At 38.4% G+C, this 18,035-nt stretch overlaps 1 protein-coding gene across 4 annotated transcripts in view; it reads right to left on the reverse strand.

Annotated features, from left to right (window-relative positions):
* Positions 1-6,453: 6,453 nt before the first annotated feature.
* Positions 6,454-18,035, reverse strand: part of LOC113540494 (protein phosphatase 3 catalytic subunit alpha) — an 88,314-nt gene continuing 76,732 nt past the window's right edge. Inside the window, exons 11-15 of one of the 4 annotated variants that reach the window (XM_026937021.3) lie at positions 17,622-17,648; positions 15,126-15,210; positions 14,957-15,054; positions 10,313-10,342; positions 6,454-8,318 (exon numbers count right to left, since the gene is read on the reverse strand). In XM_026937021.3, the coding sequence (XP_026792822.1) occupies positions 8,122-8,318; positions 10,313-10,342; positions 14,957-15,054; positions 15,126-15,210; positions 17,622-17,648 (437 nt within the window). In that variant the 3' untranslated portion in view covers positions 6,454-8,121. The remainder of the gene's footprint in view (positions 8,319-10,312; positions 10,343-14,956; positions 15,055-15,125; positions 15,211-17,621; positions 17,649-18,035) is intronic. The other 3 variants (XM_026937022.3, XM_026937023.3, XM_026937024.3) reach the window with 3 other exon arrangements.

The raw sequence follows: 18,035 nt of genomic DNA on the forward strand, positions 1-18,035 counted from the left end.
CACTGTGTGACAAGGCACTAAGGAAAAACATTTCACTACATTACATCACTTGTATGTAATATGTATGTGACAAATAAAGAACCTTGAAACTTGAATTTTGAAAGTCCAAAATCAGATAGATAGATATTTCAAGCACATGATTCAGAAATACTGTGCATCCATTCATTGAACAGTTTTGCCAAAGGCTTGCCTCTTTTAAAGCTCCATGTTATTCTCAGCTCTGAACTAAAACCTCAGTAAAATTGTCTTTGATGTTAGATGTATGTTCAATGTGGCCTTATAACCTAAAAGATATAATCTGAAACATGAAATCAGGAAATTGAGGAAATTTTGGTTTCAAGCTAATGTTCAGTGTTGTGAGTACATGTCCAGGAGAATGAGTGGGTGTGGTTAATATGAATTAAAGCAGTAAAGAGCTTGCCTGTTTATCTGATCACACGCTAATCAGGAAGAACAACAGGTCAGATTTGACTCCCTGCTCTGTGTGACATTTGGAGTTAAAGAACTGCAGATTGAGCAGGTTTGTCTCCCAGGTTCATTTTTTTAAAAAAGCACCTACTTGGATGTACTGAGCCGTTCCCAAAAGCTTCTTCGTCCAAAACAGGATGCAAAAAGTCTGTTTACTTCCTGCATCTATTGTGTCACACATGCACACTAGAAAAATGGTAGGGAGAACTTCAGTGATCCTGCAGGACTAGGAATAAGCTGCTCATGTTCTGTTTTTCCAAAGAAATCCCAACTTTCAGGAAACCAACCTAACATTCTTTCTTGGACAGTAAATAAACGCTTATCTAATTCACTTCACAACAAGGAACTAGATAAGAACCAGAAATCCTGTCATTCAAAGCAATCATATTATCTTATAGCATTCTAATTTTACTTTGTAATGTGCCTCAAAGATGCCACAAATGTAAGATTCACTGAGAGAAAGTAGGGGACATAAACTCTGCTGTCCTTGGTAAATGTTTCCTGATACACTGATGAAAATAAAATGTCATGGTGATATTGTTCCTCAGTAGCTGATACTATTCATTTGTTTATTACGCTGTTACTTCATGAACAGCTTCAGAAAGGCTGTGTATCCACTGATTTATTCACACTGTGTTTCACACCCATACAAAAGATAGACACCAATCACTCAGGGAAATAGACTCCTCTTGAAGAGAAAAGATCAGTAACACCCCCTGCAAGTAGGTAGCTTCCCTACAGAACAAGGATTTTCGTTTGGAAAGACTGATCTGCCTGCACTGAAAGCTCATAGTTCCCACAAAAAATAGCAAATGATAATCAGTCAAAGCAGAACTGTACTGCAGAGCCTCAAAACAGGTGATGCTCACAATAGAGTTCTTCTTACCTTTCCAAATAGTCTGAGCTTGCAAGTAATTAAAGGTCTAAGGCTCATAATTAATTTAATAGCTTTTAAGAAAATTAAATATGCCCATGATCCAACTCATCCTCCTGCAATAGTAGGGGTAATAATAGGGGAGACTAGAGTCAGCTGTGACATTTTTTTTTGCTTTAATCTCATGATTAAAGATTCTAAAACTCCATTTTTTTGGACATATAATAGGTATTAATAGTTAATTATTCATAATAAATAAATATTCATCTTAATATCAGAGGATATATAACATTAAAACAAAGGAATTAATTATATTAATTCCAAATCAATGGATCAAAACATCTTGTGATGAGCAGGAGGGAGGGGCCAGGCTGTGAGGACGCACGCCTGGCACTGAGTCGGCCAATCAGTGGGAGAGAGGGAGAGAGGGATAAAGGAGCGGCTGGAGAGGCCGAGGGAGAGGGAGAGATGCAGGCATGTTTTGTGTTGGTGTTTTATGTTATATTTATGTTGTTTATGATTAAACATTACATTATTTATGTTCACTCGATTCCCGCCTCCTCCTTGCCCGTCTTTGACTTTGTTATGTATCTCAATTCATTAAATTTGTGGTGGAGTGGCAGGAAAAAAAATCACCTTTTCTTTTCCAGTCTTCAGCTGTCCAGTTTGGGTGAGTCTGAGCCCATGACAGCCTCAGATTCTTGCTCTTGGCTGACAGGAGTGGAGCCTGATGTGGTCTCCTGCTGTTTGTAGCTCATCCACCTGAAGGTTTGATGTGTTGTGCATTCTGAAATGCTTTTCTTCTCACCACAGTTGTAAAGGGTGCTTATTTGAGTTACTATAGACTTTCTGTCAGCCCAAACTAGTCTGGTCATTCTCCACTGATCTCTCTCTTCAACAAGGAATTTCAGCCTGCAGACCCTCTGCTCACAGGATGTTTTTTGTTTTGTTTTGTTTTGTTTTTTGCACTATTCTGTGTAAACACTAGAGATTGTCGTGCATGAAAATCCCAGGAGATCAGCAATTTCTGAAATACTCAAACCAGCCCATCTGGCACCAACAACCATGCCACGCTTAAAGTCACAGAGATCACATATCACATTTCTCCCCATTCTGATGTTTGATGTGAACATTAACTGAAGCGCTTGACCATCGAAATGTTCTCCAGATGAAAATTACTTTCCTACCTCAAATTCTGAATTTGGATGAAAAATTCTTCAGAGCTATGATTAAGTTGCTGGGTTTTTTTTTTTTTTTGCAGAGGTTGCTATTGGGCTTGTGCAGAGTGAGTGTCATGACTGTAGCTTGTTGCTGATTGGAGAGATTGATAGTGTGAAAACTGTCCCCTACATGAGTATTACAACTGTCCTCACTCTCCCCATGTGAGTATTATTTAACAGTCAGTACTGAAAATTAGGGACAACTTCCCACATTTTTTACCTAACAACTGTTTCATGTTTTTCATCTCTTTTAAATCATAATATTGTTATATTAAGTATAAATTATCAAGTGGTATTTGCTTTAATGTCGTTAACCTATTTGGTCCACGTGTCTGTACAGGATGAGTAGCGCTAACTCCCATAAACATCCTTTCCAGCAATTCAGCAGAGGTGTTTTCATAGCAGTAAACTAGGTACGCTTGTGTTGCCTGAATTGCCCTCACCCACCCACCAACCCCGGCCCTGCCAAAATTCATTATGCACCACAAAGGAAACACCTTTATTTGAGGCTGCCAAATGGTAATTTCCTATTTCACATTATAATTGGACCAATCTTTAATTCTCTGCAGGGACTTAAGGAAAGAAACTGTCTTCAGAGAATCCAGAGCCAATGTCACTGAAGACTTTAGCACATGTTGAAATGCAATCAACTACTCTATAATCAGAAACAGTGAGGGGAAATCAGTATTTGGAGGACTCATAAGTATGGAAAATTTTGAAATATGAAATTGTGAGATCATCAGAATGACCCACATAACCTTGGGTAGTTGAAGATGATTTGCCAAGAGGAATGAGCCTAAAATGAACCACAATGCTACAAAAATCTTACTTCTTACTGTAGACATCCCGAAGCTGTAACTGCCAACAACAGCTTTGCAACACAGAATTAATGTTCGTAGTTTGTGGTGTATGACTATTTTCTTCTCGATCAATTTAATTTTTTTTAAACATATCTTCTTTATGCTGATGACATCATCCATACTTTTTTGCTCCATATTTATAAGTACAAAGTCAAAAGACATTAGGTATGTACATTTGAAATGGATATATGCACTGGGAGTGTATTAAATAAAAAAACCAAAGTGTTTGAATACTTATTTCCCCTGACTGTATATGCAACATCAGTACAGTCACTGTTAAAATTCCTGCTTCCACCAGGGAGGCTTGGGTTTCTCATCTACAGTACAGAGGAGACCTTTTCATTGATTCATCTTCAGGAAATGCTTCATCCAATAGCCAATACACCTACTCGAAAATCCAGAGAACACCCACGCAGACACGGCAGAACATGCCAACCTTTGCACAGACAGTAACAAGAGCTCAGGATCAAACCAGGGACCCTGGAGCTGTGAGGCAACAAAGCTACCCTCCATAACACTATCTCTCCCTGAGACCTTTTTCCTAGCTGATTATTAAGCTTTTCATGAGTTCATCTGCCTTGTTTGCAAAAGTCATTCTGCCTCACGGCTTATCATGTTTCCCTGTGCTTATGACACTAAGCTCTACCTGCTCTTCCCACCAGAGAATGCCTCAGACTCAGCACGCATTGTATCTTGCCTTACAGATATCTCAGCCTGCACCTCCTACTCAGTCTTTCAAAGACAGAGCTTCTAGTCATCCTGCCTATCAAGGGGTGGACAATACTTGAGTAGTTGCACTTCATTACGATACTTAAGGATTATTTTGGTGTATTTATACTTGAGTTATTGAAATTGAATTACTTTCTCCTTATAATTTTATTCACACCTCAAAGTACTTGCTACTAAGCACAAAGGGTGCTTCTTCTCTCATCCAGCCAATGATTATATACATCATCATCAACTCATCAACTGATCATCAACTGAATAGGCTCAGTTTAGCATCCAGTCAAGAATCAAGAAACTATCAAGAATCAAGAAACTATCAAGAATCAAGTCAATTCGTCATTGGCCTTGACATTATGACATGACAAACATCATGCTACACAATGTAGTTAACGCTATAGCTACCATGTATTTTTGAATATGGATAAACCACTGGACTGCAGTGAGGATAGTCGCCCCTGGCCCTACCAGAAGAAAACTGCACTAAGCAAAGACTCGTATAAAAAACAGGTATCTTCTTCGCCTCTCTAGAACTCCAGCATTTTTGAAAAAGCATGTTGAGGTAGGTTTTGCTAATTTGTTAATGTTAACCGGCTATATTTAACTAAGTTAGCCTGCTGTCTTTGCTAATGCCAGGTTAGACTAGCATTGATTCCAGTAGGTTACGTAATTGGCTAACAAGCAAGTCAAATTGTAGCTAATAGTAAACATTGCTCTCTTACAGAGATTGAATCATATTTTCAGGCAAAAAGGCATGCTGTTTTAAAATAAAAACAATTCTAGAAAAGTAATAAGTTACTTTTCACATGAAAACCTGACATTAACTTAATTTCATCAGTTAAAACCATTTACTTTTTAATATTTGAGTACATATAAAAGTAGCTACGTTTTTTTTTTTACTACACATTTACTACACATACTACCACTTTTACCCGAGTAACATTTTGACACAGTATCTACATTTTCACTAAAGTATAATTTCTCAGTAATTTGGGAAAACAGAAATGTTTTTATTCGATCCAGCCATGTTTCTCTTTTTGCCGTGTCATTACCATTAGCTGCTCCCTCTGTTCGTCCTATAACAGTCTCACTCTTGCTTTTGATGAGACAGTAGACATACAGCACTTGTGTTCAGACCTCAGTCAAGTACTTGTGCTGTATTCTGCCTCGCTCATAAAGTTATCTGCCAAAAGAAATAAGTATGTGTAAACGTGAAACAGTGCAGGCGTGGAGTTAGAGCTAGCATGCTGTTTGTACTCTGCTACACCAGGGCTATTCATCTTTGCTAGTCAAATGTACAAAACCCAGGGGACAAATGAGCTGGTCAGTCTACACCTCCTTTTAATCAGACCACTGATGCACAATCACAACTGTTTTCCTTTCTTTTTAATACAACTACAGACCCAAATACTGTTACTGATTTTCACTCATTTATCTGTAGAGAAAAGGCAAAGTAAAGCTTGACATGTTTCCTCTCTGTAATTTCTAAAATTGTCCTAATCAGGAATTATTACTAGAGTTTTACCAAACAGGAAGCACAAAAAAACAAAGCAGGCATTAAAAACATTCACCTCTTGCTGGGGTTAAACTGCAATTTCCTACTCCAAACAAAACCGGTGTGAAATCTCTCACTACAGTAATATACACTCGAAATTAATCCTGATTGTTAATTAAAAAAAACAAGTTTGTTACTTTTAGTCCTAAAACCTCAATCACTTTAAACTATAAAATGTAATTTATTTTTTTAAAATCTGGACACATTTTTATTGTATTTGAATACACAATCTGCAAGAAACTAAAATATTTATCCAAGACAAAAAAAAAAAAAAAAGAAATTTCTGAAAATTTAAGACACAAATTCTTACTGAAAATGATACTTATATTATATTTATTTAGCACATACACTCTATAAATAATTTATTTCATCTATTTAAATTGAAGTAACAATTTTCATGGATGAAAGAATAAGAAGGCACACAAACACTTTACTACTACACCACTCAATGAGTTATTGCTAATACTCTGATTCCACTCAAATGATCAAATTCATTCTTTGCAGATTTAAAGTTGTGTCTTCACAGAGCTAGTGAGCTTCAAAGATGACACCATATCAGACTTATTTTATACTGTACTGCAAAAAGAACAGATAAGTTTCCTCAGGTTCAGAACTTGTTTAAGGGCAACACCACAGTTTGTTTAATTCATCCATTTTTCTTAACTTATACTGTCTCAGTGCCCTTTCATTGGACACACACACACACACACGCACGCGCGCGCGCACACACACACAGGCACTTACACACAAATCCAGGGTTTTATTTTCATGCACATTTTATTGAACAGTAATATAAAATACTCTTTAATAGTTGTGAGTGCATGCTGCATCAGCCAACAGTTTGGAAGTTAAATTACAAAAGCAAGTCTTAATGTTGTGTAGTGAATTACTTGGGCACTTAAGCATTTGTTTAAAAAAAAAAAAAAAACAAAAAAAAAAACAATGGAGTATTTTATTTTCTTAAAGTATTGAGCAGTAACAAACCGGTAACTGATATACAAAGCATAGTTCCTAATAATAATAATAATAATAATAATAATAATAATAATAATAATAAAATTACACTTTGTCTGTGGCACGTTTACAAAAAAAGAACAAAAAAAAAGTCTAACTGTCTTGTATGACATTAACAGCTGTCATGCATTTTGAGTTCCACATGTAACCACAAACTTATGTCACGATAACAGTTAAACATGCTAAATCGGACTACATGTGTACTTACAGGCATTAAAAACCTTGATTCCTCATCCAATGTTAAATAGTTTGATGCTTTCATAACAAAAGTTGAAGGCCTGAAGCTTTATCCTGGCGTTAGAGTAAAGAATGGCGGTATACATTTCCAGTATATATTGACTAAGCACACTACAGATCAAAACCGGCCTCTGCAGCCAAGGTAATTCATTCATATTTCCTTTGATAAATCTTATAAAACATGCATAGGCAGATGCTTTCTGTTTTTTGTCTTTTTTCAGAATATAGGTGCTTTATATATATATATATATATATATATATATATATATATATATATATATATATATATATATATATATATATATATATATATATATATACACACGCACACTTTTTTTTGTTTGTTCGCAATACTTAAAAAGAAAAATGAACACTCACAGAAATTCCAGCAAGCCACAATAGATCTATTCTCCATCTTGAATAAAACAAAACATATTTTTCAAATGATAGGTATGAATTCCAGTTCTAAACTCCAAGAAAGTGGGTACTTGCTATCAAGCAAATTAGCCATTATACAGAAAACAGGATCAAAGCACACACACCAAAGAAACCTGAGGTAAGCATAATCTGTACAAAACCATAAAACGTTCCATTTTTGGCATTTCAATGTTGCAACATTCTTTTAAGACTGCCTAATTTACTTTAGAGCTAGTTTATAAGAGTAGCAAAAAAGGTATCAATAAATAGTCCTTATTTAGTTTGTACACCCTTTCCATGTTAAAAACTTTATGCTCTGTCCATTTTAGTGCTGTTTTTTTTGTAAACATACAATAATTAGTAAGAAGTTACACACACGAAAAAAAAATCTGTTAACCAGTAAATGAGTAAAGGCCTTTTCACATAAGATATCTGCCTGCTGCGCTTCTCAATCCACAACCGAGAGCACCCTTCCCACACTTACTCATTCAGAAAAGAGTGAACCCGCAAGAACTTTTCATGGTTTTTACAAGCAAAATATTTTTAAAGGCATATCGAAAGACTAAGAGAGTGTCGCTCTGAATCATGTTTGAAAACTCTGCTCTCCCCTTCACCTCCCTCTCCATCCTCACTTCCTCTGCTCCTACCCTCTGACTCGCGATGCCCGCCCCCCTGCACTCGTCTGTCCGACTGTAGCATGGAGAGAGAGGGAGGAGCCTGATGACGGCATGGGCGGGGTGTGGGCGGGGACAATCACTGGATGGCACTGCCGCTGCTGGCCTTGGCCTCGGTGCCGTTGCTTTCGGAGCACAGTGCTTTGTTGAGAGAGTTGAGGCTGGCATCGCAAGGCAGCGCGTCGCGCCGGGGTGGCATGCGCTCGTTAATGCGGTCCAGGCCTTTGGCCTCTTCAAAGCTCGTGATCTTGTGCTGTGGTGAAAAGCCTTTGATGGCTGAAGTGGGGAGCAGGATGGAGGAGAAATGTTAGAATAGGATGCTTCTCATTTCTGGACATGGCAAAGCTCTCTCTCTCTCTCTCTCTCACACACACATACATACATACACACACACACACACACACACACACACACACACACACACACACACACAGTTCTGCTAGGATTGTTCTATTTTGCTGGTCAATATGCTAATGTCTAGTTGTAGTAAGTCAAGGTGACTGGACTTGTGATATAATCTTAACCACTTAACCTAATGAACAGACGTTACTAGAGCCAGGAGGTTACTGAAACGAAATAAAATTCCTGTGACCTTGACTTACAGGATGACTGAAAACCTTCACATCCATATTTTGGCTGATCCAAAATATTGAAATCCCTCTTTATTTACTGCGTTGTACTTTGTTTCGCATTCAGCATCTTTACATCCTGAGATTTGTAAATACACAATGCCTCATGATTCCCTAAATGGTGAAAAAAAAAAGAGAATAAATAGTCTTCTGGATCAATGTAATGTGTAAAAGGAAATACCAGGATATGCACACTAGTTACCATTTTCTTTTGGATTATAGAATGGAGCAGTGCTAGGCTGTCTCAGTTCTGGAGGGCCATGAACACAAATGGTTTCCACAAGGCCACTTCCCTTTAGGCTGGATTATTTTACACTGCCCAGTGGGAACCAAAAAACCCAAGCCACCAAGAACTGAACTTCCCACCACACTCCATAAAATCACTACAGAGGCTCGGGGAAGGTAAGGTAACATAAAAGAGGGGAAAATGTGAGAAAAGATAGTAAATGTGTGCACAAAATAAAGGTGGAACTAAATCAGTATATGGATACTGAGGGAAGTTGCTTGTTAACCACGTTATGCCTGTTTGAAGCATGCAGCAAACTGAAGAGACGTATTAAACACTGGTGATTAACAATCTAAGCTGTTCCCTTTCTGACTCGGCCTGCCGTTTGGATCAGGGCTTTGGGCCATGTTGTACAATGGATACGTTTCACTGTTGCTGCATAGCACAGGGCAAACACAGGTTATTAGCAGTGAAGGAGAGAAACACAGACACAGCACAGCCACGGACTATCCACAGAGGGGGAAAAGCCAAATAAATGTATTTCAAAAATAGAATAATAATAAAAGAAAACCAGTACTGGCACAGTGGGCACCTTTATGTCTAAGAACAATACTTAAGCATCAACAGTTATAACATAAATAGCAGCCAAAGCCACTATTTAGAGAGCAGTTGAGGTTGTTCTTGCGGTATAGACTGTTGGTATAACTCAAAATTTAGGCAAAAACAAAGCACAACTGCATCAGTACCATTGTTTTAAAGGGGATATAGAGACTGTACATTGAGTAACTGTAGTCTTGTAATTACTGTGTGATATACTATTTTATATACCAGTGGTTCTCAAGGTGGTCCTGGGGTCCTCAACGTATAGCCATGGGGGATGATTTTATTTATTTATTTTTTTGTTACAGTGGTGGAAATCAAAACCCACCATTATTACTACAATTATTATTGCGTTCTTACAGTTATGAGCACAAGGAGGGTTATATATATAAGGTCAACTTGGACCTAATGTGTTCTACTGGTGGAATGTTCAGGAATAAAAAGCTATCTTCAGGACTGAGAGGGTCCGTAGAATTTATTGTTACAGTTCCTGACTGCGAGAAGTTTGAGAACCTCTGTTATATACTGTAAAATTTTGCATAGAAATGTTTCAATGCTGTACAAAATTATATGCAACTCCAAACTATAGGACACGTGGCTGCACTTGCAATCAAGTTCCCCTTTAAAGCAAGCATGGCCTGTTTCAGTATTTTCTTTTCTTATTTCTATTTTCGCTGAACACTAAAGCACTCTGTTTGCCCAAACACCCAACACACTCTACACAAGCTACAGTAACAATAGATGAACCCATTAGAACCCCTTTATCTGTTGCAGACAGGCAACAGAAAGGAGGAAAGGGGCTTTGGCCTATTTACCTTCATCGGCCTCTATAGCCTCAATAGTAGCTGAAGAGAAGAAGGGGGAGGGGGTTACAAAACGAGTGAGAGAGGTGAGCAGAGCAGGTTAAATTTGTCCATTAAAAAGTCAACGAGCAGCAAAAAGAGCCAAATGTACATGTAACAGCATTGACACACAGCGCGCAACTCTGAGGTGAGAACACACAGAGATGCTACAGGAGAAAGGGAAGAAGGAACAAGAGAGGCTCAGAGGAATGGAATGACGGACATTTAAAATGGGATTCTCGTACTACAGAGAACGGATGACTGGGGAAATGGGACAGAGGCACACAGAAATCAGAGGTGGGTGCTCAGAGCATGACAGTGTCTCACTGTGTCTCACTGCTCTGTATTTTAATACATTTTAACTGTTTAGCATGAAATGGTGATAAGCCACTGGATGCAGATACAGAACGGCTGTTACAGGTTCAGCGCTCTGTTGTGTCACATACTGGATACAGTCAATAATAATAGAAAATGTTTTAATAATGACTGAAATTATTGTATCAGCCCACACACATTTCATTTCTATTGAGAGAGACTTGTTAGCATGTGTCATCAAAGAAAATCTCCATCCTTGATAGCACTGAGTGGGAGTTGCCACTTACCTTCAAGTAACTATCTTTGATAGTTAACAATATGCACAAGTTCATGTGCCGGAACATGTACATGTTCAAAACAAGAATGGAAATTTGGCAAATGAAAGAAAGGCCAAATGTGAAGATCTCTGTAAAATCTAAGGAAAACTGGGAGACTTTGTTCAAGAGAAGAGGATCAAGAGAAAACACCACACACACAATCTGCTAAGATGACAGAAGTGCTGAGAGAAGAGACAGCATTGCAGTAGAAGCACTCTGCTGTCTCAGTGGACAGAGAGCACACAATGTTTCTGTGTTTCTACTAATGCTGAGGCAGGAATTAGCCTTCACTTCACTCTGTCTCTGGCATGTCTCTATTTTCAAGCTAAACTACTAGAGCCGTATTTACAAAGATCTTAAGGCTAAGGGCTGCTCCCAACTGGCCTACTTTTCCGTGGATTTAGATTTACATGGGGCAGTGGGGTAATGTCTTTTTATTACAGGAGTACTTCTTTTTATAGACTTTCCTCGCTCTGCACTTTTTATGCCTGTTCCCTGGTCTGGAAAGACTGCACCTTCCTTTACTCACTCTAATGGCTTGAAATAATGCAAGTTAGTTTATATATATTGCAAACTGACACATTTGGCAAATCAGTTTAAATCCTGTGGATAAACAGTTTTCACTGTTTTTCTTAAATAAGCAGACACTCTATGAAGTGCTTTGTCATATTCTCTTCTGCCTGAACCAAGCTGAAACCAAGTACTAGCCAAGTTTAACAATAAAATGTATAAGATATATACAACATTCAAATGAGGATCTCAGAGGAGTGGTGCTTCTGGTGGCTTTGCATAAGCTAGTGTACATACACCTAATGTCCAAGAAGCCTACTAATTACCAAGCTCAGCGTGGACACAAGCCCAACAACAAGCAGTTATTATACAAGAAAAAGCAATCAGTCTGCATTGAAGACATGAGATGCGCCTTTGTAAGATTACAACCGTTTTTAAATGCGGCAGTAACCAGAAATTCAAGACACTTTCCCCTAGTTCCTAACATACCTAGATAGAAAATATTCATTATTTCCTGCAGCACAGAAAATGAAAACAGCTAAACGTATAAACTTCATGAAAATTCATTCAGCAAATGGTCCTCTCTGCAGTTTAATGAAGAACATTTGGTTCCACTTTTGGAGAACTCTTAGTGGTAAGGTAAGATTTTTTGTTAATACGGCTCCTGATGTTCATTGCACACTCAAAACCAGAACAGATGAATAGTCGTTCACTATATTAGATATAACCAAACTTCGCATTTAGTGCAAGTGCTGGATGTGAGATCATACGAGGAAGAGAGTAAAGTTGTTCTAATTCCTGCCTGTGGTTTGTGAATAGATAGATAACAGTTATGCGGTTTTAAACACAGTTTCACTGCAATGCTAATATGGTTAAATTTATAAATGTAATGGCAGAAGGCAACACAATGGTATATTTATAAAAGGTTACTTAGGAATTAACAGTTATATTTAGTTTTGTTGCAATATAAAATGGACACTAAAATGCCTTTAGTGTATTTAGGTACACTATATGGCCAAAAGTATGTGGACATCTGACATTACACCCATACGTGGTTCTTCCCCAAACTGTTGCCACAAAGTTGGAGTCACACAATTGTATAGAATGCCTCTGTATGCTGTAATATTACAATTTGCCTTCACTGGAAATAAGGAGCCCAAACCTTTTGCAGCATGAAAATGCCCCTGTGCATAAAACGAGCTCCATGAAGACATGGTTTGCCAAGATTGGAGTGGAAGAACTCAAGTGTCCTGCACAGAGCCCTGACCTCAACCCCACTGAACACCTTTAGGATGAACACCGACTATACGTCCAGTTTCTCACCCAACATCAGTGCCTGACCTCACTAATGCTCTTGGGGCTGAATGAGCACATGTCCACGCTCCAAAATCTAGCAGAAAGCCTTTACAGAAGAGTGGAGGCTATAACAGCAGCAAAGGGGAAAAAACTCCATATTAATGCTCATGGTTTTGGAATAGGATGTTCAACAAGCACATATGGGTGTGATGGTTAGGTCAGGTGTCCACAAACTTTTGGCCATATAATATAATGTTGCCTGCTTTTTATTATGTGTGTTATGTTGAGCATCATAATATCAGCAACTCCGGAAATCACAAACGTGTGGAATCTGTGGTTCAGAAACTTCAAAAGCTCCATCCACTTTACTCCATATGATGAAATATTCTCTGCCGTTACGGCATCATTATCAATGCTTTATAAGACCTGTTATAAGCCTTTGAACCACAAACTTCAAAAAGATGCAATTTCCACACAAGTGCTGTAACATTGTGATGCAGAAAAGTAGAGGTAGTTGCTTTAATACAGCATGTGTTAAGTGCCATGATGAAGAAGGGTTAACTGTGTGGAGTATTTGAGTGAATTCTGCATGTTTCATGTAAAAGTGTGAAAGACATTTGCACAACACATTATACCTGCAGTTTCCAGGAAGAAAAAGAGAGAAGAAAAGACATTGTTTGAGATGTCAGTAGAGAGTACAGTGAGTGGGGGAGATTCAGAGAAAACCCTTTGCTCGAAACACCACCAGCATTGGGTGTATCAGTGTATAAACAGTATATATTCATAAATAAAGTGGGGGAAAATACAGAGGGCAATTAACATTTCCGGGGCTGAACACTGTGTAAAGATGTGATTTAAAATGACCACGCTTCCACTGCTTCTGAAGAGAAAGAAAATCTCACTTGCCCTCTATCAGTTAGGGAACAAGCTGAATGTGAAACCATCCCATCAATGTAGCTAAACTAACATCTGAGAAAGTAGCTAGATTGTAGATAGTCTTCATATTAATTGGAAGTCTACCTTTTCACTTTTTGGGTCTCATTATAGAACTTTCTTAGATATTGTCTTCACCTCAGATATTATTTTAGGGCTATCATACGGATTTATTTGATTTTTGCATTTTTATACAAATGTTTTTTTTTTTCCAGCCGAAATGATAATTAGCAAAATAGGAAAATGGGTTTGAGGAGAAATTCTAGGATTGCAGAATAAAAATATTTCAGCCATGAGAGTATGCCTCTTTTCTGTAGTTCCCAGGTTCTCCCTTTGAAAAGAACATGATACGAAGCGTTTTATGTTAGCACATATTTCATCGTTGAAATAATCTGTTATAGGCTTATGGGATGATGGCTGAAATGATAATCAGTTATTCAGCCAATTCAGGAACAAATAGGTTTACTGGACTTCACTGCACTAAATTTACACTAAACATACTTTTCTTACACATTATATATTATAGGGCTATATTCCTTAGTCATAATCCATTATTTGAGAGGATATTTTATATGCAGCATATAACCCCAATTAAATTTTAAAAGCAAGTAGTTTAATGAACACTGACCAGCCCTGAAGTTAGCAGAGTGTTAGGATACATACTTTAAAAATGTAGCCAAATAAAAGTTATTCTTTGTCTTTGTCTTGTTTTTGCACTGTCTTTGCACTTAATGTCCTGCACTCATCAGTTACTGTATTGCCAAAATTTTCCTCTTTGAGGGATCAATAAAGCACATCTATACATTCATCTATCCATCCATGTATCCATCAATATATCTAAGAATGCAGAGAGCTAGAAGAGAGCTAGTAAAGGTTAACTAGGTCAGTTGGAACTGGTGATAAAGATCAGCTGACCTACACAACCTGGACTGGCAATGGTGTTCATTCATTTCACAATAAATATTAAAAAATAGTAATTGCTATTCCATACTAGATGCACTACTTATACTGACACTACTGCCCTTTGCATAAGCCAACTTCAGCGAAATGTACAAATACTGTAATCAGTAATGGCTGTTTAGCTGAGGAAGCCAACAAACACCATCATAATTCAAATATGATTAATTGTTAAGGCCTATTCTGAGGTGTCTACAAATTGTAACAAAATGTTATAAGTGCTATAAAGAGTGCAATAGTGGAACTGCCCTCATCCAGAGGGGTGTGTGTGTGTGTGTGTATGTCTTACCGTTCTGGAGTTTCTCTCTGCCTCCTGAGAGAACACCGCTGGGTAGCATGCCAGTCGGGGTGAGACCTTTCAGAGTCAGAACACTCTCACTCTCCTCTCTGAAATACAGACACAACATTACACGCATGTACACACACACACACACACACACACACAAATCGTATCTTACCGTAGCACTGAGAACACTCTAGCCATCTTCCCAATGGCACGAATCTTATTTCGGATCACTTCTTTGCGTGCAGAGGCTGTAGCACCTACACACATGCATAAAAACACAGGGTCACAATCAAGTCACAGCAAAGTCATGCCATATCTCCATCAGGCCTTTTTTTTGCAAACCATCTTTTACTGCAACCATGGCACAGCCTCAAATATCTAAAAGAGTTCAAATTTTTAACATGCTTACTTTTATCCTAATGTCCAAAAAGACAAACAGCTGCATTAACTAAATCGAGCCCTGAGGTGCAACTACCCAAACCAATAAAAAGCTTCATTCACGGCAGTGCGACTAATTTGCTGTCCTGGCAAAGGCAAGTCAGATCAATAAACTAGTCCCCTACAGCATCCTATGCCTCTAGACTTCAGAATGTGAAACACATGCTGAGCATTTGGTTAGCTTGCTACTGATTTGTGCAGTCAGAGTTACAGTGAGGCTACTCACAGCTTCACACACACATTATTATTCACACGGTTTAAATCAAGATGCTAGCTTTAGGAGGCTGTGGAAAGGGTTTCGGCACTGAAAATATAGTGCACACAACTTCTACAACTGTTGCTTAACCAGATTTTTCATTAAACCCAACCTAGTTGAAACAGTTATGATATACACTATATGGCCGAAAGTTTGTTGGCACCTGACCATCACACCCGTATGTGCTTGTTGAACATCTTATTCTAGATTTAATCCCCCTGCTGTCTTCTGGGAAGGCTTTCCACTAGATTTTGAAGTGTGGCTGTTGGGATTTGTGCTCATTCAGCCACAAGAGCATTAGTGAGGTCAGGCACTGATGTCGGGTGAGGAGGCCTGGGGCACAGTTGATGTTCCAGTTCATCCCAAACGTGTTCAGTGGGGTTGAGGTCAGGGCTCTGTGCAGGACACTCGAGTTCTTCCACACCAAACTTGGCAATACGTGTCTTCATGGAGCTCGCTTTGTGCACAGGGGTATTGTCATGCTGGATCATGTTTGGGGCCTCTTAGTTCCAGTGAAGGGAAATTGTAATGCTACATCATGCAAAGACCTTCTATACAATTGTGTGCTTATAACTCTGTGGCAACAGTTTGGGGAAGAATGACATATGAGTGTGATGGTCAGTTGTCCACATACTTTTAGCCATATAGTGTAAATACTTGGAGCAGCCTTAAACTGTCAGGAGGTCATAACATGACTGAAGTTTGGTAGGAATACAGGATTTATGAGATGTATAGAATTTGCAATATGTTATTTGCTAACACTGCAGTGAGAAGGGTCCCATATTAGACAATAATTCATAATTAAGTGTGCTGCACTAAACAGGTAACATTAATAGTTTAATATGTGGCCTTCTCATAGCTCCAGGGCCCCTGGTTTGATTCTGAGCTCGGGTTACTGAAAGTGCAGAGTTTTGCATGCTCTCCATGTAGGTTCTCTGGTTTCCTCCTAAAAACATTTGGTAGGTAGATTAGCTACTCTAAACTGACCCTAGCTGTGAAAGTGTGTACATGTGTTCCAGGCTGTATTCCCACCTTGTGCCCCGGTGTTCCCTGGCACCATGACTTTGACCAGGATAGAGTGCTTATTGACTTAACTCGTTCTGTGCGTTTGAGCTACACATTGGGGAAGAAACATGGACGTCTCCATGCTTGTCTTTTTTTAGTAACAATCTAGCTGATCAAATATGATGAGTGATGTATATTTACCTCCCCAAACAGCAAACTGTATAGTCAATATTATAGATTTAACAACCTGTCTGCTTTGTTTACTGTTGATGCTGTGTGCAGCCATGTTATTTCGACATCACTTGCTGAACTCTGGGCTGAGGAGACCTTCCCAACTTTCTCAGTAGTCATTCCACATTTCTTTAGTCAAATGCTGCATTACTGAAGGTGAATGAACTAATAGCTTATTTAGTTCTTTATTTAGTGTTATACTCTATTATACTGTAATTTGCTTAATAATTGCTGTTTCTGGAAATGTATGCAAACATTAATGTACCAGTGTTAACAATTGTGTTGAGACAGTGGATTAGGAGCACACTTAGAGTGTTAAAATGACTTTACTGATCACTACGATATAAGGTAAGGATATAGCAATACTAAATAAGGCACTAACAAGCTGCTGCCATATTCACTGCTTATATACACTTCTCAGCTATAAATTTTTTGATGAACACTAATTTCAAAATCAACTGCATAATTATTAATTATCCCACAAGACCATCAACACTAACAATGTGAGCAATCACTGGAGGCAATCCACACACCAAACATTTCCATCCTCACATAATAATCTAAAGTGGGTAATCAGCTACTTTAGGTGGACATTAAGGATAATATTAGTATGAATCCCTATAATAATACTAATAAAATAAAAAGCTTAAACTTGGTGTTATGCAACCCGTTAGCAAAAGGTACAAACAATAAGCAAGGCTGCACTGTGCACACGGCAAGGCATGTGGGAGGCTGTACCTTTCTTTGGGGCATATATTAGCTGTCCTTCTCAAGAACACCCCAGAAGAGAACAGAAAAAGAACAGAAGAATGATCAGTGGATGGCTGAGGAATGGGAGAGGGAGAGAAAGAGAGAAGCAAAGAGACTGTAAGAAAGATGGAAAAAGACAGGCACAGTGAGTGAGGGAGACAGCAAGAGAGTAAGAAAGAAAGAAAGAGTGAGAGGGAAAAGGAGTAAGAGAGAAAGAAAGTGAGAAACACAGAGCAAGAGCGAGAGAGGAAAAGAGAGGAAGAAAGCCACACCTATGGAGCAAAAGAAAGGAAGTGCCTGACCCAAAGACTGCGGGGAAAACAGAAAAGAAACTGATTAGATAAAGTTTCAGGGGAAGTGAAGTCACCTATGAAAAAGAATGTGCAAACAAGAGGATGGGAG

This window comes from Pangasianodon hypophthalmus, chromosome 4 (genome assembly GCF_027358585.1).
Source record: "Pangasianodon hypophthalmus isolate fPanHyp1 chromosome 4, fPanHyp1.pri, whole genome shotgun sequence".
Taxonomy (NCBI): Eukaryota; Metazoa; Chordata; class Actinopteri; order Siluriformes; family Pangasiidae; genus Pangasianodon; species Pangasianodon hypophthalmus.